The sequence below is a fragment of the Synchiropus splendidus genome, chromosome 7 (genome assembly GCF_027744825.2).
Source record: "Synchiropus splendidus isolate RoL2022-P1 chromosome 7, RoL_Sspl_1.0, whole genome shotgun sequence".
Lineage (NCBI taxonomy): Eukaryota > Metazoa > Chordata > Actinopteri > Syngnathiformes > Callionymidae > Synchiropus > Synchiropus splendidus.
In genome coordinates, this window is record NC_071340.1 from 20,512,045 (window position 1) to 20,535,561 (window position 23,517).

General features: G+C 47.2%; 2 protein-coding genes across 8 annotated transcripts in view; one reads left to right on the forward strand and one right to left on the reverse strand.

Moving 5' to 3' along the window:
- Nucleotides 1–346: 346 nt before the first annotated feature.
- Nucleotides 347–2,641, forward strand: tmem127 (transmembrane protein 127). The gene is made up of 3 exons (XM_053871126.1): nucleotides 347–982; nucleotides 1,050–1,214; nucleotides 1,625–2,641. The coding sequence occupies exons 1-3, from the start codon at nucleotides 745–747 to the stop codon at nucleotides 1,933–1,935; spliced, it is 714 nt and encodes a 237-aa protein (XP_053727101.1). The 5' UTR covers nucleotides 347–744; the 3' UTR covers nucleotides 1,936–2,641.
- A 588-nt stretch (nucleotides 2,642–3,229) lies between these two features.
- igsf9b (immunoglobulin superfamily, member 9b) overlaps nucleotides 3,230–23,517 on the reverse strand; it is a 61,563-nt gene continuing 41,275 nt past the window's right edge. For 6 of the 7 annotated variants that reach the window (XM_053869524.1, XM_053869523.1, XM_053869522.1 and 3 more), the window contains 19 exons: nucleotides 21,693–21,899; nucleotides 12,778–12,924; nucleotides 12,127–12,278; nucleotides 11,929–12,046; nucleotides 11,648–11,789; nucleotides 11,275–11,420; nucleotides 11,059–11,201; nucleotides 10,733–10,990; nucleotides 10,522–10,672; nucleotides 10,343–10,454; nucleotides 10,102–10,277; nucleotides 9,789–10,027; nucleotides 8,445–8,529; nucleotides 8,198–8,365; nucleotides 8,099–8,135; nucleotides 4,950–7,970; nucleotides 4,693–4,814; nucleotides 4,365–4,558; nucleotides 3,230–4,073 (listed from right to left, as the gene is read on the reverse strand). In XM_053869524.1, coding sequence (XP_053725499.1) covers nucleotides 4,371–4,558; nucleotides 4,693–4,814; nucleotides 4,950–7,970; nucleotides 8,099–8,135; nucleotides 8,198–8,365; nucleotides 8,445–8,529; nucleotides 9,789–10,027; nucleotides 10,102–10,277; nucleotides 10,343–10,454; nucleotides 10,522–10,672; nucleotides 10,733–10,990; nucleotides 11,059–11,201; nucleotides 11,275–11,420; nucleotides 11,648–11,789; nucleotides 11,929–12,046; nucleotides 12,127–12,278; nucleotides 12,778–12,924; nucleotides 21,693–21,899 — 5,612 coding nt within the window. In that variant the 3' untranslated portion in view covers nucleotides 3,230–4,073; nucleotides 4,365–4,370. The remainder of the gene's footprint in view (nucleotides 4,074–4,364; nucleotides 4,559–4,692; nucleotides 4,815–4,949; nucleotides 7,971–8,098; nucleotides 8,136–8,197; nucleotides 8,366–8,444; nucleotides 8,530–9,788; nucleotides 10,028–10,101; nucleotides 10,278–10,342; nucleotides 10,455–10,521; nucleotides 10,673–10,732; nucleotides 10,991–11,058; nucleotides 11,202–11,274; nucleotides 11,421–11,647; nucleotides 11,790–11,928; nucleotides 12,047–12,126; nucleotides 12,279–12,777; nucleotides 12,925–21,692; nucleotides 21,900–23,517) is intronic. The other variant, XM_053869527.1, reaches the window with a different exon arrangement.

Sequence of the window (23,517 nt, forward strand, 5' to 3'; positions counted from 1 at the left end):
TCTCACATGCCTTCTGTTTAGTTGAATGTTTTATGGAATTTAAGTATTGATGAGTTTCAATGAAAAATCCAATTAAAGAAAGGTTTTTTTTCTCGTGTATTTAGATTTATATATATATTCATAAATCTAAATACACGAGAAAAAAAACTTACTTTAATTGGATTTATAAAAGCATTCGGAACCATCGCGTTTAATATCGTTATTCCATAAAACTTATTTTTATTTTTATTTAGTTAGTATTTAGTTACTTTTTATCGCTATTTTGTGTCAAGTTACACCAACTGGTGCGCGTCATCACCAGCAGGTGCCAGCACTGAGCCAGTCGCTCGCCTCACTCAAAGCGACGAAGAAGAACGTAGAGAAGGAGGAAGTCAATAAGGAAACCGAAATCCGCTTTCTTTTGTTTTGTTTTCGTCCTCTCGCGCATTTTGGTCGCGATTGGGACGCGTAAATAATTGCGGGTTTGTGTTTACGGAGTACAATTTGTTATTTTAGTTTGCGTTCTCAATTACACGACGAAGACGTCGACGAGATTTGTCGTTTGTAGCCAGTAAGCTAACAACACAGCTAACACGGGCCCGGAGGTGTGAGCGTTCGTTCCGTTTCTGATATGATCCGCGTTTTCTGGCCGTATTTGTAAACTTCTTGAAAAGGAGACAATTCAACTGTCAGTCGGCGAATATTCCGTGAGCCTCGTCCGAATAGTCCGGAGCCTCAGGAGCCCCAGGAGCAGTCGGGTGAGACATGTACGCCCCGCCGGGTCAGACGATCCCCGGAGGCCGCAGGAGAAGACCCGGCACTTCCCTGCCCAAGCAACCGGAGCGGTCCCTGATCTCAGCCTTGCCCGGAGCTCTATCCATCACCGCCCTGTGTACGGCCCTGGCGGAACCCGCCTGGCTGCGGGTCCACGGAGGAACCTGTCCGAGACAAGAGCTGGGGGTGGCGGACGTGCTGGGCTACGTTGACCCCAAGCTTTTGGAAGGTGAGGAGCGGCAGGAGGTGGAAAGGTGTGGACGTGGTGACTGACTGTGGCGACTGTTGCCTTCCAGATAACTGCGTCAACCCTCAGACCATCCTGCTGCTGCGGGTCATCGCAGCCTTCTGCTTCCTGGGCATCTTCTGCAGTCTCACCGCTTTCCTCCTGGATGTGTTTGGACCCAAGCACCCGGCGCTGAAGATCACCCGCAGATACGCCTTTGCACACATCCTCACAGGTGATCATTTATGTTTTGTTTATTTTGGAACCAGCTGGTGCTGAGTAACAAGTTCCAGTCAACTTTGTGTGAATTATTCTGAACACGAACTGAGAGATGTTTAAAAATGATATTTATTATTCATGAGAAATGTGTATCATTATAGGTGATCCTCTCTCTGCCTTTTAAGAGTCAGACAGTTGTTGATTTAAAACTATTTTAAAACTTTAAAACTATTGGACTTAAAACATGCCAGGGTTGTGTTTAGTTTGATTCTGGCTGCACATGACTCTGGACAGAAGTCTGCTGGAGATGATCCTTAGAATTGCAAGTGAAGAATGGGCATGAAAATGGGGCTCCACACAGGAGAAGAGTAGTGACATCCACGTAACTCCTTGGTCTAACCCGCCCTCCTCTCACCGTCCCTCCAGTGCTCCAGTGCGCCACCGTCATTGGCTTCTGCTACTGGGCCTCAGAGCTCATCCTCTCTCTGCAGCAGCAGCACAAGAAGTACCACGGCTCACTCATCTTCGTCACCTTCGCCATCAGCTTCTACCTGGTGGCGGGGGCAGGCGGCGCCTCCATCCTGGCCACGGCTGCCAACCTGCTGCGCCACTACCCCACCGAGGAGGAGGAGCAGGCGCTGGAGCTGCTCTCAGAGATGGAAGACAGCAGCGAGACCTTCCCCGCAGACTATGACCTGGCCAACCAGTTCCAGCCCCCGCCGGCCTACACGCCTTAACACCAGCTGGGACTCTCCACATGGCTGCCGGCTCCACCAGCGCACTTTACCGATCGGATGTCCTCGCAAGTCCTTCATATTGGATACAGCGAGCCTCCAACTGACTGACGCTTCGGTGCATGAGAGCTTGCTTAAGTGGCGGTTCTTCTCTCCGCTGAAGTTGTTAGTGATCTGCATGTAAATGGCTTCTAGGGAAAGAAAGGTGACGGTTAAAGATGCAGCAGACCAGGAGGAGCGGCCTGACAGCCATAGACAGCCTGGTTTCACTTTCATTTTGATACATTTCCTCCAAATCAGATTGTTTAAAGCTTTTATATTCCAGCATCACCACACATATTTGTTGTCTCGCTCGTGTTGTTTTCACTGTTCTTTCAAACGTCCGGCACATCGCGTCAAGATTTACTTGCTCGCCATGAATTTAGTTGCCGAAAAAAAAAATTATCGAGACAGAAATCAGTGGTGGTTTGTGTTGTATGGTTTTGTTTTAAGTGTATCTGTGCTGTGACATATATGGTGCGTGTTTTCTATGCATGACCTGCTCTGTGAGGGAACCTTCAGGCCGCAGCCCAAACCCTGAGGGCTGAAGCGTGAAGGTTCGGTTTGTGACGTGAAAATTGTTGTTTGGCTTTCCACTTGCTCACCTCCACTTGTACATAGTGTTAATACATCTGAAGTGCTCACCGTCAAATAAATACCTGGATTTACCCGACTATCGGTGGGATTCTGTTTCATCACCTACTTTTGAAGAAGAAAAAAATCTTATATTAAGTCATTGTTTCACGCCAACTATTGACAATGGTGTTAAGACTTTGTCTCCTTGTGAATGTTTGCATCTTCAGTGAAGGTTGAACCTTCAAGTTTATAGGAGTCGAAATTTTTGAAATAACAGCATCGAAATAATAATATATAATAACCGAAATAACTGCATCGGAATTCCATCATATAGTTTCCTTAAGAGTTTTTAGTTTGATGCTACCCCTGGTTTGTCAAATATTTGGGATTTATTTCTGAACACACAACTCAACAACGCGACAAGGGTTTCTATTAAGTAGGCAAGTCAAATTCAAGGACTTTATGGTCTGTCACTTCTAACCTAATCTCTAACATCCTACTAGTAAAACTTCAGAATGGGAACTTCAGTTCAATAAAAAAAGACAATAAGTAACAGTGAGTCTGTGAAGCGTGATACAAGTCAAAATGGTTTGACATGGAATCCTCAAATATTTCCTTCCTGCACACAGTTCTGCAGTCAGACAACACGGACCAGGAAGTCCACAAGCTGTAGAGTTAAACAATTTATTCTTTACAAACATATAAAAGTGACAAAACAGCCGGGTGTACAGATATAAAAATTGCTTTTAGGACAAAAACCCAGAAGCATAAATGCATATTTGCTCGCATCGCTGTCTTAAATACATTTCACTTGCTTCAAATGTCAATTCAATTGTCAAACCGGGAACAAAAAACAGCAGTTGCCACATTCCAGTTAAAACAGGAAAAAAAAATAAAACAAGAACATGAGAACTCATGGCTGAAACAGACTTTTAAAGTCCAAAACGGAATCAGAACATTTCACAGTGCAGCTCTCACATCAGTGAGTGGTAAACATTTCACGTCGCGAACCTCAATAAATATCCAGAAACTCTCAATGTGGAACAAGTTCAGAGCGTAACAAAGGGTTAGTGACGAGAAGTAAGGCAAAAAAAAAGAAAAAAAAAACGAGTTCCCAGGTGGCGCTTGCTCAGCGGAGGGGCCACCCAACATTCAGGGGAAACAGTAGCTTCGGCCGTAAATATAGACTTTACCGTAGCACGACGGAAACATATCAACATTTGTACATTCATGTGAACAACACAAACACCGCCGTGTGTTGGCAGGGACAGCAGGGGACCAGCATACTTTAAATACGTGTATCACATAGCTGCCACGTGCGAGAGGCTTAAAATAAAATCCAGTAAGATTTGGATGACGAACACGGAAACCCACATAATTGTCAAAAGCGTAACCAAAATCTAAGTTGTTCCAGTTTGATTGTCAGGGTGGAAACAGCCGCACTCAAACTCCGAATCACTGCAGTGACGGGAGCTTTAACTGGAGGGAGCAGTCTCACACCGTGCGGCCGTCACTGTGAGAACAAGCTGAAAGAGAGGGAACGAAAGCAGTGGTTAAAAAGGGACATGACAGAAACATTGACACTGCTGGGTTTTGGGTTGGAAACAGGCTTCCTCTGTTGGATTTCTCCTGGTGTGAATGTTCCCTGACTCATACTGAAGTCTCCTAAGACTGAAGCCTAGTGTTTGAGAAGCATGTTTCAAACCCAACACAGCACCAGAAGCTCACAGCACAGGGGTTGTATACAGTAACAGGCAAGAAGAAGAGGCAGGCAGAGAGAAGAGGGAAGGTGATGAGGAGGCGGCGGAGCCACGGACCAGGTGCTACAGCAGCGCTGAGTTGGCGTCAGAGTCTGAATCGTGGCCTGAGGTGTGGCAAGGCTCACGGGCCCAGACGGATTCCTGAGCCCGCCGGTACTGCTGGTACTCCAGGCGCAGGGCGTTGAACCGCTCCTCACTGAGGGAGGGTCTGCGGAGGCAGCGGCCGGAGGCAGGTGGGCAGGCGGGGGGGCCTGGGAGAGGCATCGGGGACAGGAAAGGTACGGATGGACAGGTCACGGCGCGAGCTCACGGTCAACACAGCACATGCAGCACCGTCACAACCACACATGCGTCACGAGCAGCAGGCGGAAGCAGAAGAAGTCACCTTTGGAGTGCTGATCCTGGAAGCCATGGGCTTGATCCAACCTCATGGCCTCCAGGACCTCGGGGTCCACGCCGACGTCAGCAGAATCCCACTCATAACTCTCATCTACTGAGGTGTTCCTTCTAGTGAGACACAGCAGAGTCAGACAACAGTCCGGCGTCACATCACTCAGCAACACCGACAACTCCTCCGTCCAGGAGAGACACCCCTCTCCCCTGCCCTCCCCTGCCCTCCCCCCACCCACCTGGGCCCTTCACCTGTTAGCTCTGCGCTCGTGCTGCTCCATCTCGGCACGGTGCCGCTCGCTCTCCTCTGTGGTCTCCGGGGAGCTGAGCAGGGTCGGGGTGACGGACAGGGACTGGCGAAAGAGTCCCGCACTCCCGCGGCCGCTGCTCTGACTGGCATAGCTGGCCCGGCCCCCGTCTCTCAGCTCCGGCTCAGCCACCCTCCCCATGATCGGCCTGTAGCTCTCCCCTTCTCGCGGGACAAACGGGGGGTAGTAAGGGGAGGGCCAGCTGATGCCTCGCGGCAGGTAGGATCTGGGGGGACCTCGTCTGGTGTCGACGAACCTCAAGCTTTCTGCTCGGGGTCCTGGCCAGGGTTGGCATGGAGGGATAGGGATGGGCGGCGGGGCAGGGACGTAGCAGTACGGGGCAGACCTCGGGGGCTCCTCATACGGGGACCAGCGGGACGACTCGGGGAAGACGGTGGCTTGCCTCCGTGGATCAGAAGGCTCCAGCAGAGGCGAGACCGAAGCGGGTCTGGGGGGGTACATCTGTGGGGTGAGGTAAGAAAGAGTGGCTAAGGACCTCTGCGTCTGGTAGGGCCTCTCCAAGCTGCCCACGCTGGGCCGCCTGAGCGGGACATACTCCCTCCAGGAGGGCCCGGGTCGAGGGAAGGACGAAGGCGTTCGGCCCAGACTGTACGACTTCACCATCACGTCCGGGGTCGGCAACTCGTCCCAGTAACACTTCTCAGAGACGTAGGTCCTCGGGTTCTCAAAGTGCTCCCACCTCTGATAGCCCAGACTCATGGACTTCTTGATGAAGGGTCGGGGGTGACCGGAGAAGGTTCTGCTGGGCCCCATGCTGAAGGACTTCTTCAGAAACGGCACCGGAGCTTGACATATCCGTGACGCTATGTTGTTTGTCCGGCCGCCCTGAGACGGGGGCCGCTGGGTTGGGTCTGGTGAAGGGGCTCGGGGAGCCACGAAGCTCTGCGAGTGCTTGGTCATGATATCCGCCATGCTCCTGGCGGCACCAAACAGAGCGTGAGCTGGACCTGAGCCCAGTCTGGATTCCGATCGTATTCGAGTTTTCTCGTCGTAAAGCTGCTTGCATGTTTTCTCCGGACCAGGAGATGGCGCCCTCACATCATCCGGGAACCGAACCCGGGGAAGCGAGTCTCTGACCTCTCCTGACCGTCTCTCTGTTTCAGATGCATCAAAGTTCTCACCCTCAACAAGCTCCTCAGTCTGGTCCGAGTCCACCCCTTCAATTTCCTCGATGTGAACCTCCCAGTTTTTGGGGACCACGTCAGGTGCGACCCCTGACTCCAGAGACGTGTCAGGAGTGGGCTCGGACCCTCTCGGCTCTGTTACTTCAGCTTCCTCTGTGGGCTCATCCACACTCATCTCAATAAACCCAGGAAGACTCAGATACTCCAGAATAGCGCTGGTCTGCAGGGGGGACATTTTTGGGGACGGGGCAGGAGGTTTGACCTTGAAGGACTCGGACGTTCGGGGAACGGAAAACTGCGACTGATCGCTCTCAGCCTCCTCCACCAGAGTCAGCGTGGTGACCGGGCTGGCTGCATCAGAGAACAGACATTTGACACTCTTCCTGGACCGAGTCCGGACGCCTTCTTTTTCCAGGTCGGAACTCCTGCGCTCATCACAGGTCTCAGCTTCCTGGTCGCCCTGTTGGTCGTAGGGTAAAGTAGCATAGCCCGAGGGACTGGGATCTTGCGAGGACGTCTGTGGTGAATATAGATCTGGAGCTCTGGAGCGGTCTCTCAGAATCAGTGTGCTCCTGGAATCCCACGCCTCAGTGCCATATGCGTACGAGCTTCTGGACCTGGAGGCGGCGTTGAAGCCCTGGTGCTTTTCTCTCAAGCCCTCCTCGGTCATGGACCTCCTGCACTTGCCGGACCCCCTGCCCGGACTGAACCAGCGAGCTCTGGATTGACCATCGTCCAAGCTTTCTGATGTACCATCTGGGCACGGCAGAGAGGTGTTCTGGGTGAGCGGAGACTGGCCCACAGAGAGGGAGCTCTCTGAGGTCAGTCGACCCGAGTGGGGTGCCTGGGACGGAACGTGGCTGGTGTCGGAGGTGATGGGACTGATGTCCCACTGAATGTGAGTGTTGGGGAGGCGGTTCATGGGACTGCTGCTGCTGCTGCTGAAGTAGCAGGCTCTACGGTAGTCAGCCACTCTGCTGCTCTGCCCCGACGCTCTGTGCTTCTGTCTGATGGTGACGTCCTGCAGCTTCCACACCGGCTCCTCCTCCACTGCAGTGTCTTGTGAATTCTCAGTTTGGTCACACGTGGGTCCACTTCTCTCCAAGTCGGTGACCATGGTGCTGTTGTTGGTCACCTCACTCTGCATGGGTTGGTACTCTTTATCTTTATCCTGGTGCTTGAAGCGCCGGCCCAAGTGAGACAGAATGTCCTCCGTGTTGAGCAGAGCGCGGTGCTTTCGGGAAGAATCGCTGGGTTTCTTCTCGCTGTTGTCAGAGTAGAAACTGGCCCTCTCCAGCAGACCCTCGGACCCCTGCTCCTCGTCTGAGTAAAAGCAGCCATGGCGGGAGAAATGCCTGGCCACTGACTGAACCCTCCCCGGGGAGGACGGAGACCCGCCTTGCTCAGAGGCGCGGCTCAGGGGAGAGTCCTTCCGGTCCTTCTCTGAGCTCAGGATGCTGGACTTGGGAGAGTCCCTGAAAGAAGTCCGGTTGCTCCCGGATCCACTGGCGCCGCCGTTGCTTTGAATTCCATTTTTCTTGAACGAGCTACAGCGCTCAAGCAGAGGCTGGACTATGAAGCGGCCGTCGGGGCCTCTGGAGATGGACTCCAGGGCGGTGGGAGAAGGAGCTTGAGAACCCAGGTGGCTCTCGAAGAGCGTGTAGTGCGGCGGCGGGGAGGAGTTGGAGATGAGCTGCTTCCTCTGGTCCTGGTACTCTCCTCGGTTGCTTCTCTCGAAGGAAGAGCTCGGGAAGAATGGCAGAGGAGGACAGAGCTTCAGCTTCAGGACGCTGTCTGGACTGGGAGGAGGAGAGCCAGTTCTGGGAGGGTGAGACAGAGCCAAACCATTAGGGAAATCCAACATCAACGCAAATGTGGAGCAGTTCATCCAGAGAAAATGCATCTACTGAGAGCTCTAGAAAATGCATCAGCGAAATCTAACACTTACTGTTGAGATGAAGTCTTCTGGAAGCCCGGTAAGAGGTCTGCGAAAACAGAGGAGATTTAATAAGAACCTTAAAAGCAGGCAAGTGAAGAGTGGTCACACCTCTTCGTTTTCGACGTCGCCGTGCACGTCTGTTGCTCATGTAGCAGGCGGTCACCAGGGAAAGAACGATGGCTATGAAGAGGAAACACACTCCACCTAACAGTCCAGCCAAGAGGTGCTCCGGGACCATCTCCAAAAAACTTGGCTGCAGCGGGTAAACCATCATTCCTGCAATGAGATTGCAGTGACTGAGTGTTCAGATCAGATTCAGGTTCAGATCATTGCTCCATATTTCCAGAATATTTACCTTCGGTGGAAACACTAAGGGAATCGCTGGGCTCACTGAGGACTTTGTTGCTGAGGGACATCAGCCGAAGATCATAGGACGAGTCCTAGAGTGGGACAGAGATGGTTGGACTGACGTTCCTCTAGTGCAGCTACCAGCGTTACCACAGTTACTTTGAAAAAGTAATTTTAGAAACAAGTTAACCTTAAAACATACCTGAACCCTCGGGGGTCCATCGTATAGATATTTACCTTTGTATTTCAGCTTTAAAACAATTTACCTGGCCATGTTTGGGTCGCACTTGGGTCGTGTTTCACAACAATCTCAGCTATATGAATGTACAGTCAATGCACTCTAACCCATTGGACCCAAAATCACCCACAAAAAGCAACAAACCAGAGCATGAAAAACAAAGTGATATTTCCCCCTTTATATAATAACAATGTTGGAAATGTCCAATTATTATTATTATTATTATTATTTTACTGCTTTTTTTACAAGACCAATTTGGTTAACTACAAGGCAAAGGTTTACCAAGTCTCAGTGTGTCACGTCTCCTATTGGCCACCTGGAGACAGTAGCTGCACTTAAGTGAGTGTTTTGTTTTTTTTTCATCCTTTCTATTGCAAGAATTAAACACACAGTCATGAATAAGGCCATTACAATGTCAAATCACTGTACAGGTATCAGAAACATATAAATGAAAATGACAATAATGAAAAAAAAGATGTTAAATTAAAAATCAAAATTTACATTTTTACATTAAAGTTACATTTTAAATTGAGAGCAAGCGATTGCACGCTCCGTTATGCGTGATTTTATTTTTGACGTTGGAGAGAAAGCTGAACACCACATCAGTACCGTTTCTTCTTGCACCAAGAAAAGTCGAAAAATCTATCATAAGTGTTGTTTAACTTGACATGTCAAGATGATTAAAAAAACTGGTACATAGTTTTGCACTTTTGAGACACTTGCGAGGTTCCTTTTTTCACTTTCTTAAACTAGTAATTTCTCTGTATTGTTGGAGCCTGCAGGGTTAATACTGTCATCTGTAGCAGACACTAATTCAAAGCAGTGGCTCTAGAAACCTGCATCTCTCCCCTCACTCCTCGGTCATTTACTGCAGAGTGGTCAGCAGCTTGACACCTGAACTGCAGACTGGTGTGTCCCACACATGGCATCATGCCCAGGGACCCAGTTGAAGAAAGCAAATGTTAATATTTCACTTCCCGACAATGGCAAAAACAGTAACACACAGTGACTAAGATAAGTAACTTCAGTCTGATTACTGGGTGTGAGCTAGTTCATAGACCACGCCTCACTGAAAAAGTGGTTATTACTGGAGTACAACAGGCAGCTACTCACTCTGACCAGTCCTTGTATCAAGAGTTCACTCTGATTGGCTTCGATGTTGTTGCTCAGGATGACCCACTGGCCCTGATTCCGCCGGGCCTGCAGCACGAACCCGGTCAGAGGAAAGGTGGGCTCCTCGGGAGGCAGCCACTGCAGGAGGACGCCTTGCCCGGTCCGATTCACCTCCAGCAGAAGCGGCGGCTCCAAATACGGCATGCTGGTGACAGCGGTGGGTGTTTCCGTGGCCACGGCTGGCGAGAAGCATCGGCATTAATCCGCCAGCAGGTGTCAGGAGTCACAACTAGCTGTGAAGTCATGCACAAACCTTGAGTTCTGACAGACACAATTTCACTGAAAGCTCCAGATCCAAGTTTGTTCTGAGGCAGGACGCTGAACTGGTAACTGGTGGCAGGGAGCAGCCCGGTTACCAGCAGGTAGGTTTTGGAGGTGGGCACCGGCAAAGACGCCCACTCGTGTTTCCCTCCAGACGCCTGCTTCACCCTGAGGAGGCATCAAACCAACCGTATTATGATTGAAACTTCAGATGTGATGGTGCTGTTACTGACCAAACTGTGAACTTCTGAGTGTAGCCACCATCAAAACCAGGAACCCAGGAGACGTTGGCCTGATTCATCTCAGTGCTCACAACAACTGAGGAGACGGCGTGAGGGCTGGTGCCTGAGGAGGCACAGAAAACGCTGTCATGAGTCACCAGAACAAATAAAATAAGGGGGATCTGCCTCACCGAGAACCATGACCACCGTGCCAGCGCTGACAGTGGCCACGCGATTAGACGCCAGACACTCCCAGCCTCCGTGGTGGTCTTTACTGAGCGGCTGCAGCAGCAGGGAGCCGTTAGCCAGAACTGAGAATGGGGACCGAGGAGTGGGGCCGATCTGAAGAAACACCGTATGAAAATGTGTTTCGGAGCTTCTACATGCTGCTGCGAGATTTACCTTGCTCCATGTGATGTTTGGAGCCGGGTCTCCGGTGGCTTCACACGGAACGATTAAAGTCCTCCCCACCTCCTGTAGATACTCAGCACGTGGTGGGACGAGGAAAGCAGGGGGGTCCTTCAGGACGACCTTGGTGGGTTCAGACTGGCCCATGGTGCCGTAGCTGTTGTATGGGGTGCAGGTGTACATGCCCACAGCGTTGTCGTTGGCTCTCGCTATGAAAACTGAGCCCTCAGAGTTCACCATCCAACCAGGGATCTGAAAACCAGGAGCTGAAATATTCCGTCTGGACTGAATGATTTCTTGCTCTCGCTCTCACAACCTACATTTTCTGGGTTGAACTCGTTGCCATCTTTGGTCCAGTTGACGTACAGCACTGGTGGATCTGCCTGGATGGGACAGATGATGACGCCTTCCATGCCTGAGGGCAAGAACGTTTCCCTGGGCATGCGACCCACACGAGCTGGATCTGAAGGGGAGAAGCTTTGGTGAAAAAAATACTGAGGAAAGGGCAAATATGAATCTCCAGACGAAATCCTTACGTTTAACTTTTAGATGGGCAGAAGCTGAGGGCGGGGTGAGTATCCCGTTGGTGGGAATACAAGTGTAATTCCCTGCATCTTCCGGGATTAGATTGGGGATGAGGAGCGTTCCATCCACCAACACCTTCACTCTGGATTTAAGGGACCTGAACGAGGTGAAGAGAAGCCATGATGTCACCATCATGAAGACAGAGAGGCTCCTCTGCTACACACAACTCACGCATGTTCAAAGTAACCACAGTTGTTGACTAAAATTTGGGCTACTTTCAAGACGTCATTTCAGCCCAAATGTCAAATACAAGATGATGCATTTGCTATTTAGCTGTGAAATTGAGTTTAAAAATAATCATGTAGTGGTATTGCAGAGACTTACTCGATGTGGTAAACATTTTGTCCCTGTTTCATCCACTCGTAGGTGAGGTTGGAAGGGTAAGCGTCAGCCTGGCACTGCAGCACTGCATCCTGGGACATGTTGAGCGTGGTGTCCTCGGGAGAGATGATGATGATGGGGGGACCTTTTTCCGAATGAATAAGAAGAAACATAAGCCCGCAATGACTGGCTTTAAACAGTAGATGGCGGTAGAGACAATACAATCCGCAACTAAGGGTATAGAACCGGATGTGTTGGATAAAATTAGCCACTTCAACACTGACCTTTGACCTGCAGCTGCGTATAGTGAGTTAGATTCCCCTCTGAGTTGGACACGTGACATTTGTACACTCCTGAAACATTTCTGGTGATTGACGCTAAAGACAAGGTGCCATTGAGCACCTGAGAAGGGAAAGAAGAAAAGAAGAGGGAAATTAAAACGTAAACGTCTTAATTCAACATCACAAAAGGCGAGTTCTTACTTTAATTTTTTCATGCTTCTCTATCGGGGTTTCATCTTTGTGCCACACCACCGTGGGCCGGGGGTTTCCGTGAGCGCCACAGCTGAGGGTGAGAGACTCCCCCAGCAGGACCTCCACAAACGTCGGTGGCTTCTTGATAAACACCGGTGGCGCTGGAACACAGAGGAGCCCAGTTAGATGGAGTGGAAGAAAACTGAGTCGATATTTACACACAAATGTGTTATAAATAAATCAAATTTATTATAAAGATGATCTAATAACATCTAAAATAATATTAGCTGTGCTAAATGCCTGTTGGTTTATTCACAGTAACCCAGTTCAAGCACTTCAAGTCGACCGGTGCCAGCCACTCCTGAACTGAGCTGGATAACAAACGGGACGAAGTGCTCTCTTTATGTTGTCAAATTGAAATTGTAGTGGTGAATAAACTGTGTTGTTATTTAGGACAAGATCCCCAAAAGAAGCGTTATACGTGCAGTGATGCGATGCCTCTACGCAGGACAATTGTGTGCAGGACTCTGCCACATGATACACCAAGATTTGAGTGCAACAGTCGTGTCATCAGTTCACTTGTGTGGTGCTATGCAGCCACCCAGAGATGAGCAACAGATTGGGCGGCTCAGCGTTTTCCAAATTCCCGCCGTGCCGCACCTGTGATGGAAAGGAAGGTCCATGTGCCATTTTGGAAGTTGTCTGTTTTGCTGTCGAGTAGAAGGATGCGACACTCAAACCAGCCCTCGTCCTCCAGGGTCAAGCGCTCCACCAGCAGAGAGGCACCCCGGGTCAGAGACACGCGTCCTGCGGGAGGTCAGAGGGGAGAGGGAGGGAGAGGTGGAGTTAGCAAACTCACAGAGGACCAGACAGGCACAGTCAGCACATGTGAGCGGAGGGCTTACTCTGGAGCAAGGCAGCAATACCGGAAAGTTATGCCTAAAAAACAAAACCACCCTGGGCTCCAGACCTCATCAGAATTCACAAACAACAAACTGGGTCAAAAGACTGCAGCCGGTGGAAAGATGATCAGGGAAAGATGTCATTAGAATTTACATTTTTAGGTCTCCACATCTTTCCGTTTTAAATCAGATGGACAACTTGTCGACCCTGCAGAATCAACCTCAGCACAAACACTGTTTGAATATAGGCCAGGTTGATGTTTCAGCCTCATTTTATGACCTCTACAAAACCAAAACAACATCCGGACACCAAAACAAGCCGCAAACTAAAGGACGTAGTGAAGGCAACGTTTATAAACATGGACCCATGACTCAAAGGAAGCCATGCATAAGCACTGCAAAAAGGCCCAGCTATGTGTTGATGTAAACAGTTCAGGTCAGAGGTCAGGGACTTCAAGACACTCGACGTTTGACAAGGTGGATTCGCTTTTCAGCTGGGGTTCCAGCTCCGATGGAGCCCTGCAGGTCTCTCACAGCCCTGTCTCAATATCACAGCGGCCCACTCCCTCGCCTCTCCTGTGTACCTCTTACAACTTCTTGTCAGGCTTTGAAACTTGATCTACCGGTTGCCTGGTGACTGAGCACTAAAGTCTCCCCCTTCTTTACTCTGGCTCTCAATGAACTCTTTTTTTTCTGCTTTCAATCTCAGGCCTTTTAACAACAGGAGGATGTGTTGCAGGGGGGGAAACACACACGTCGTTCATGGCCATGTCTGGTCAGAGCAGTTTGAAAGTAAACATGGAGAGTATGAGGAAGTTTCTCTGACGCTTGTTTGCTGCCCAGCACACACCTGAAAGCATCGTTTTCAGAGTGGCTTAGCGTGTGAATATTTGACAGAAATGGTAACCTGCCAATTGTTTTCATGTCCCAGTGTCAACACAAAACAGTTCCAGTTTTCCATTTCTAACTCAGAAACAGATTTATATTTTCAGGCTTTTGAAAAACCAACTTTACATTTAGAGGCCGCAACTGTCTATGACTATTTCATAGTTGACTATTTTAACTCAGTTGACAAGTTAGCATAGGATGTGCACAGGTTGACAAACACGCCGACACATCTGATCGTAGTGTTTTATTTTGTAATTAAAAAAAAAAAGAAAAAATACATGTTGATTGTTAAGTTGTAAATGTTGCTTTGAAACTTTTGAAAATTTATCAAAATAACTCATGTTGCACATTAGTAAAGCTTGTCATTTTACTTGCTTTTAAGCACCAGTAGATATTCATTTTTGAGGATTAAACAAAGGCTCTGTTAAATTTGCCACATATTTTGCCACACCTTGTTCTGCTTTTGAATTAATACAAATGTAATACAAAATAAACTAGTCAAATTCTAGTCCCTTCCTGTTGAGAAGTTTTGCAATTGTTCTCAAGAATTAATATTTACCACAATATGATGTTTTTTAAAAAGATTATATGTTGACTAATTCAACAAAAGACAATATATTTCATTTCATACCTCTGAAAACTGCTGGGAGCTACAAAAAAGGTGCCTTTTTCTTTTGAATCCTGTGTTGTGTGGTCTCATAAATAGTCAAACAGTAAGTTATTTTGGGAAAGACTATAAGGAGGACCACAGGAATAAGAATATAATGAAGTAATTGGTGGTGTGGGAGAATCATAAATGAGAACTTAACAAGACAACGTTTGCAAAATACAACCCTTCCAGCTGGAGGAAACTGAGGTGCATTTAAGGAAAGTCATTAGTGCAACCTTTATATGTGCCCTGAAGTCAGGGAGAAGCTGACTGCGAGGAAGGTCAGCAACAATAGCTAACAATTAACCTGCATTCCTGACCGGGGCTGTTGCTGTGCTTAATGATTGACTGAACTCTTGACACAGACAGGTATTTGACCATCATTGCTCTCTACGATGCTCCGTAAACGGCATACTTCCGACTTCAGGACGACATTAGTCAACATGAGGGCAGGGAGAGGAAACACACACGAGAACAGGTGGGGTCATGACTTGAGGCGGATTCTGGGATTATTGCTAGGAATGTAGGAAAAAACTCTCACGTGCAAATCCGTCTTTAACCTTCACCTGACCACCATGTGATCTAAAATCCACCGTTTTCACATTTGAAAAAAGCCCCAGTGGCAGCACTCATGCGCAGTGATTTCAGCAGCACGTGGCTTTGTGTTGATTTTCAAATTTTGGAGTTTGCCCAGCCCCAGGACCTCTCCTATGGAATTCTGCTGTCCCAGTCAAACACTTAACCCTTTCCTGTTGTCCATCACTACAAAGAACAGGCAGCCCCCCGCTTCTCATTCTGGTGGGTAACCATGGTGATGAGACCCAGGAAAACCCAGGCTGTAGGTTTACATTTGAATTCAGTTGCTGTAGAAACACGGGCAGCCCGGGCGTGTTTCGGGGAGCATCCACCACGTAGGGGGTGGGATCATACTGTCAAGATATTTAAAAAATGACAAGAAAACACGCTAGGATTTTTGTTGAAAAGGTTTTGTCGCGTAAAAGGGCAGAGGCGGCGTGTGAATGAGTGTTTTCCCTCCAACCGTGCCCCGGACAAAGGGCCAACACAGTGACAAATGTTTCATTCAGAATTCAGGGTTCTATAGCGTGGCAGGAAATAGAATCTTTCACACTGGCGCTCCCCAGAAAATCCTTTTTTTTTTTAACATCAAATTTCTGATAAACCACAAAAACACCTAACACGAAACACTACTAATACACCCCCAGTCCAAGTCACAGTCTTGGATTCTAAATCCAAGGAGGAAATGAACGTGAGGTTATGGAGGGGTTACTTGAATTGTGTGCACCAATATCTCTTCAGACAACCAATGAAAGGTTGACCTTCCTGACCTGAGTGGTCCGTAACTCCCCAGCAGACACATTCATCACTCCCCCTGGTTCAACAAGAGCGCATGGTCCACTAGTCCTTCCATTAGACTATAAGGTGGACAACAGAGTGAGAATGTCTGAAACAATAGCCGTGTCTCGGCTCTCGTGCCCACCCACCCTCCTCCTCCTTCCTCTTCTTCTTCTTCGCCTCTGGACTGTTTTTCTCTCCCGCACCTATCACATGACAGCTCCGGTCTACCTTGAAACCAACCCTTGTTCCAACAGGTCGAGCTGCGGTGCAGCCATGAGGAGAAATTAGAAGCGCTTAATCCAGCGTTGCTCTGTTAGCGTCTGTGATGTGCGCCTTCATATTAGCTAGGCTCAGATTCACACCCAGTGGGTGGCAGATTAAGAAGAACTCCTCAAGCCAAAAGGTTGCCACGACCCTGCTCCTCTGGTTTTCACACATTAGTTTTGAGTCAGGTATGTTGAGCGTAAGGCTAGGCAGCTCAGAATACACTCATCCGTGGACCCCAACATCACTTCAGAATATCTAACATTACTTGTCAAGTATTTAGTAAAACCACCTGATAAATACACGTTCCACTTGCCATAGACTATTGCGTTTGTTTTGACGTTCATTATTTCAACGAACTGTTTACGTTCAGGGAAGCCATCTTGACAGTGACAGAAAGAGGCTGGACTGACTGGTGAAGAGCTCAGTCCCAGGCTGCTTGCCAGACTCGATGGAGGACTATGGCCAAGCTGTCATCCATGATGGCCAACCTGTCTCCTCCAGGAGACCCTGACCCTTTAATGTCTTTGATATGTGTTGTTGAATTTCCCCACTGTGCAACTAATAAAGGCCATATAATCTATCGTAATCTAACAGGGAATTTCCCAGTTCCAAGGCTGTAAAAGTGGAAAGCAACCTCACCCTTTTCACTGATTTCAGCTTGTGTAATAATACAGTGTTCATGGTGCATCTTAACTGTGTTTCTACAGAACATTTTAGTGTGTTTGTCGACTAAATCAGAACAGTGGTCTCGTAATCTCCTAACCTCAGATTGATCATTTACATTTTTTCTTACTTAATAATTACATAATAAATCACCTCTTTTACACCTCCCTCAATTCAGATAATCAGATAGATAGACAGATAGATATATTTGTGTTACTTTGCGTTACTGCCGGACGGCTCAAAGCGGCACGAGAACCAGGCGGCTGTCGGGGGCAACACACTGATACAATAGCACCGACTGCAGTACAGGAAGACAGATTATTTTGTTTGGAAAAGCATCGGCACTGCTTTTCTTTGTCCATCCGTATGTGCACAAGAGAGCCGGGCAGAGGTGCATTATGGGATGTGTTTTGATTTGAATACAATCATAAGTCTGGGGCCGGCCCCATGCCTTTGACAGCTCACCCCTCCCACTCCCCCAAATTTCTCTCTTCAATCCTCCTGTCTCCCTAATCAGTTTAACCCTCTTATGAATAGCTCTTTGTCGTGAGATAGATTACAGTTAACTCTGCCCCTCTCACTCTGTCCAGCAAATATAAACCCTGCACTGGCAAAAAAAACATGTGCACCTCAGTGGCAGACCTCCCTGCACCCCATCAGCAAGTGCACAATAGTCACAAGTTTGTGTCTTAGAATCAAATGAGTGCAGTATTGACGGAGGTCAAGGCTTATGCTTCTTGGAAGGTGAATGGATTGTGCCAAAGTTAACTTCAGGTGCTCTAATCGATTCAACATTAGCACTTCTCAGAACAAGATTAGGCAGCGTTGGTTGACTATTTGGTGCTTCTTCACCTGACATCGCCTCTAGATCACTGGAGCATTTAATTTAGGCAGCAGGCAAAGACCAACAGTGGTATAACACAAATACTTAGAAGCATTAGACACGACAACACATCCACTCTCTTGAAAACGAATGGCGACTTTTAGGTTTAGAAACTAAAGGAGCTGTGTCAGTGCTAGATGACCGCTATCGTTCTCACTTGAGGCACTTTTAAGAAAGTCAATTTCTATTAATAAACAATCAATTTCAAATTATGCAATGGCATAAATGTCCCGCCTACTCTTCTTTGATTTATTGGTGAAAGTGTCTGCACAATCAGACTTCAATCCATCAGAAAACACAAACGCTCCAAATAAATCAGATAACGTTGAAAAACAAAAGCAACTAAGACTCTCACCAGATGTTGGCTGGTTTCACACTGTTTCCTCACCTCACCTTTTTATGTAAGAAAATATTCAGTGGGCATTGTTTTTTCAACCCTTCATTTATCATATTAATGTGCAAAGCATGTATCCATAAATCCTGCCAACTTTTATGACGATTGTGAAACCAATCTCGATCTAACAAAACAAGTCTCTGACCATTAATAGCAAGGGAGTGTACCAAAGTCTGCCTCAGTGGCTTCAGAGCAGAGTTACTGCTGAGAAGCTCAGCTGGCTGCTGATACAAAAACTTCATAAAATTCCGACGTCAGACCAGAAGTCTAGTGGACGTCTTATTGCAAGTTCACGTCAGTGCTGTTACACCCCACTGTTTACAAGTTGGTCATAAACACGGCAATAAATTGGAACCAGGACGATGTGTGAGTCACATCATGTTTAAACATATCCAAGTCAGAAAAGTTGGAAAAGCAGGAAAGAGGCTTGTTACAGAGCTGAAAATCCTTTGCCATATATAGCATCATGCTTAATAAAAATAAAACAATTTGTTAGTGTTGTAGTCAAGACCAGAGAAGACAGAGATAAAGATTGAGACCAAACTGAAAACAGAATAAAGTGGAAAAAATACATTGCTCTGTCTCTGTCTTGGTCTCAGCAGTCTTGACTACAACACCACTATTTGTTCCTAAACTGACTTAACAGAGAACATTAATCTCATATATGTCACATATGTTTGTATTTTACAATGTACTTTTGTTTACAGCCCATCAGTTTAATTTTAGCAAGATGTCGAAGGCTGGTTTGGGTTTTGACACGAGAAACATGAAAATAAAAACATTATAAAATTAAGCGACAGCAAATGCAAAAAAATGGGTCATCAGTTTGTAGAAACAGTGGTGTGATTTTATCCCAAAAAAAAATCAAAAGAGCATCTAAAAATATCTGAGGCAGCTTTGAATTCAAAGCGGTCTGTAGTATGATAATTAAGGATGCTCATTTGCATCCTTGATTGAAAGGAGAACAGATTCAGGATTTGGCAGAGCAATATCTTCAACACACAGATCTCTCTGTGTTTTGAAGACCTTCAGGCGGAGGCGATAAAGGGAGGAGTAAATCGGCTTCATGTAAAGGAAAAACACATTTAGTTCTCCAACCTCTCCCAGCCTCTTAGTTAGAGTCTTCATTGTGTCACTTGTTTACAAAACATTGTCCGTGGAAGACACAGAGGTTGGTTTGAAAGTCTTTGAAAAGAAAGTAAAGTGAAGAAATAATGTGTAGAATACATTTAAGACAAGGTTAACGCGTTCATGGTTAGCTGATGAGCACTTGTGAGAAGTGAACGTCCGCTCTCAGAGGGCCCACTGAGAGATAAATGAGGGCCTGCTGTGATCTGGGGCTCCTGCTCATTGTCTTCCTGGCCGCAGGTCGAACTCTGCTGCTCAGAGTCTCCAGAGATTTTCTCCAGCAGCCAGGAAGTGTTTGATCAGTTCTTAGCTCTGTGAACTGCTGTGATGTTACAAGACATGGGCATTTTTTCCAATAGAATGGAGTGAACCTGACTTCAGTAACGTGTCACAGTATATCTGGCTGCTTCCGGCCTTCGGGTTATGCTGGGTGTGAATCACAGACGTAATGGAGTCTAACACCTTTCCAATTTGCTTTAAGCCGACGCGCGAACCTTAAGCTGGCCGACGACAGAAGGACGCTGTTTTGTAGCCGCAACACTCCTCGATTACACGCTGAAATGTCAAATACACCTGATATCATATCAAAATATTGCTCATTAAATGGACTCTACTGAGATACCACTTTCATCTCGGTTGCTATTAATGTCAAGGTGGGGAGGGGGGGGTGAGACAGCACAGCCAGGAATGCTTTAATCTCCATATGTGACAATTAGAAGTTCAGGACCAAAAATGGAACTCCTATCACGCACACTCAAGTGTGGCACTTTATTCAGTCCAGTTCTACTCTTCTGCTGCTCAAGGCCTGCTTCTCAAATTAAATCCCAAGCTTGTGATCTCAGGCGAGTCAGAACACGATCTGGAAGTGGCGGCCCACCATACTGTCTTGTCGTAAATCTAAAATCCCTGGATGCTTTAATTTGAGGGTCGGCTACATTAGACCAGCAGCATTGACACGCTTTAGATGCTGCCATCTGCCTCCAGTGGGAGGGGATATTTGAGGATCTGAGGCCGACGGGGGTAAACCCCACACCAGACATCCGCACTGTGAGGAGGAAGACTGGGCCGTCAAACAGAGCGCACCACGCTTGCCATGTTGTTTACATCATTATGGCTGCTTGTGTGTGAGAATGACTGCTCCTAAACAATGTCCTGGTCAACTGAAAAAAACAAGGGGTGGACACAACACACACACATACGCACCCCAAATGTTCAGTTCTGTCCATTTCTGACTGAAATGCACTAGAGTGCTGATCACAACAGCACATTCTCAAACAAGTCAACGTGAGGTTTTAAGCGACAGGCCCTTGTAGATCTGGGACATTCTGGGATTTATGGTGTCCTCATATTCCTGTTTGTAGTCGCAAACCTAGGGGTGGTGGTGACACCCCTCTTTGTCTTTTGTTCTGGTAAACAATGACAGGATTATCATGCACCACCAAGGAAACTCCCGTCATTCCAAAAGCTTCATCTTTGCTTCTTCCTACAGGAATCCTTACTGGGTCACCCCTCAGCATACTAATAAAAATGCTGTCAGACCAGCGAGCCACAGCCCACACTCAACTAATCCCCCTACGCTACGAGAACGCCCCCCCTTTCTAACCATTCTTGCCAGAGCACCCCACCCCCTTCCAAAGCCCCCATGAAATGACATCCTTTCTGGCACTTGAGCGTCTTTCACTAGTCGTGCAGATTAGACACCCACAAACTCAAGAACGGCTGGGATTAAAGGTGTTTTCACTCAGTCGAAACACACATTTTTAACCTGTTTCAACCGAACCTACGTTGACCAGACCACAATAAAAGGTACATTCAGGTTTTTGTCTGTCAAGCACAACCTAAGAAGGGTGATACATCTATTATCTGACGCCATCATCATCATCTAGAGGGACCACAGTTCTGATTTGTATTTTTGTCCTCCATATACATCAGTGAAATTGAATTGTTTCCATCCTCAATACAGACAACAAAGAGACACTAGTTCCTTCCTACCATAGACATGACCACCCAACTTGTTCAGCTCTACTGCTAAGTCTTATAATCTAGTATTTAAAGTAGGGAATACAACACAGTAGTGATTGTGAAAATACAGAGAGCAGACAATAAGTCAGTCTCCCCTTAAAGGAACAAGATGCAAATGTATAATTTACTGGAGTCTGTTGTGATGAGACCTTAGTTGATATTAAAACAGAGGAAGCATCTGAAGAATCTCAAATTCAAAGAAAGACGAACAAAACTGTCAGCATTTGAACATCTTCAAACATGTGTTGAGACAGATGATGAACTTTAAGATCTCAGAAATGTGTTTTATGATCACAGGGATGTGAGCAGGGACTGAGTGAACTGGAGATCACAAGACTTCTTCAAGCCACTGTAATCTGCAGTCAACTAACCTGTCATTAAGGAGACAAGCCTTCACAAGACTGGGTTTTCAGAGGATCTTACCCTTGTAGTTGGGATGAACCCGCGGAGCGTAGACTCCAAATTTGATGAGAATAGGAACATTGTATCCAAGACGCACCCACTCCACCACATGGAGCGGAAATATGTTAGGAGTGGTGGCTTCTTCGGACAGAGGAGAAAGATTACAGCCCAGCTCTGCAGAGGAACCTTCTCGTGCTCGAACCAGCGTCGACACTCCTTGGGAGACACCTGTGAGAAGAGAGCACCCTCAGTAAAGTGCATGGAATCACTGAGGTTAATAAAGCAGTGTCTTAAAGGGCCCCTATGATGCTTTTTCACGCCTCACAGTATATCAACAGAGTCACTTTGCAACGAACATTGTTCATCCACTTCAGAGGTACTTGTTAAAAATACGAAAGCTGCCAATGAAGATAAAGAAGTGTGTTTTTGGCTGTGTTAGAGAAGAACGCCTTTCCTCAAAATGTAGTGGGATAATTTTGTTTTTCCAAAACTTTCACTTCTGGACTTATATAGTGAAAGTCTCCACTGACTTTCACTAGACGTAACTTTTTAATATAATTTTACAGTTTTTTTTTTATGTGAGGTGACAAAGCTGAACAGTCTTCACACAGCTGTTCAATGATGGAAAAGGTGGTAAAATTCAATACACTTTCAGGAAGAACACATCTCCAGGGTGATCTTGAAGTATTTGCACTGGCAGCTCAGGGTCATAATGTGGTCATGAGCGCACCCAGTAAGCTGTTTAGCGATAACAGTCAGGTTATTGCTGTCCCTCCCAACGCAACCAGATATAATGCTGACCAAGCAATATCATCTTTCCTATTGCAGTAGCATGGACTCTCATGGACTTTAATGGATTTAAAAAGATGCTAAATGTAGAAATAATTCAACGGCTAACAAGTCAACAGTTAATATACTGTTGTCAGAATATCCCAAACAATGGCAGATATTATGTAGCCCGAAGCCATTTGAGATTAGTTTGTCAGCGGAATTCCCACAGTTGTAACAAATGGCCACCATAGATGTGATGTCAACCATTTGGTGACTAGATCATGTATCTACAAAGCCAACAAACACACGTCAATCCCATTAGACACCTGGAGCACTCCTTACTTTCCAGCTTCGCCCTGCCAAGTTGCCTCGTGCTCACGTGGGCGTGCGCACAACTGGGTGCCAGCGTTTGCTCTGCCACTCATCTGGCCTGGTGATTACTTTAATCTCAGAGTGAGGGTGGGGGTGAAACACGAATGATGGAGGGCAGCAGACCCCTCTTGCTCTCTTTAGCCGACCTCCCACCACCCCCTGGGGTGCACACATGGTCTACGGACCAGCACGATCAATCCCCTCACCCCCCCTCCTCTAATGAACGCATGCATGCACACAGTAAAGCGTGCGCAGGGTGGCGGGCGGGGGCTTCACAAATCCCAGATTGATCCAAATCCACACCCAGAGATATTATTTAACTTGGATTTTGGCCTCCATTCCCACTGGCCTCCAGTCATGTCTGCAGTAACCACTCTTCCTCACTTTCACCCGGGGAAACGTGCCAGTCACCATCGCTGTCCTGCTTAAACAGAATTTAGGCGGCTCAGCAGAAACATATGTCCATTGATCTCCAATAACACTTGCCAGTGACATTCACGCTCCCTGATGATGAGGGTAAACAATACATGTGGCACAAAAGGGTGACAAATGGTGGGAAAACAATTCATCTGTAGACCACAAAGGTCATTTTTTCCCCAAACTTTTCTTATCTTACAATGCATTGACAGATGTAGAGCATTAATTACTTCCTAAATCGTGACCACAGAAAGAAAAGTAATCTTCTTTCAACAGTGATTGCCAC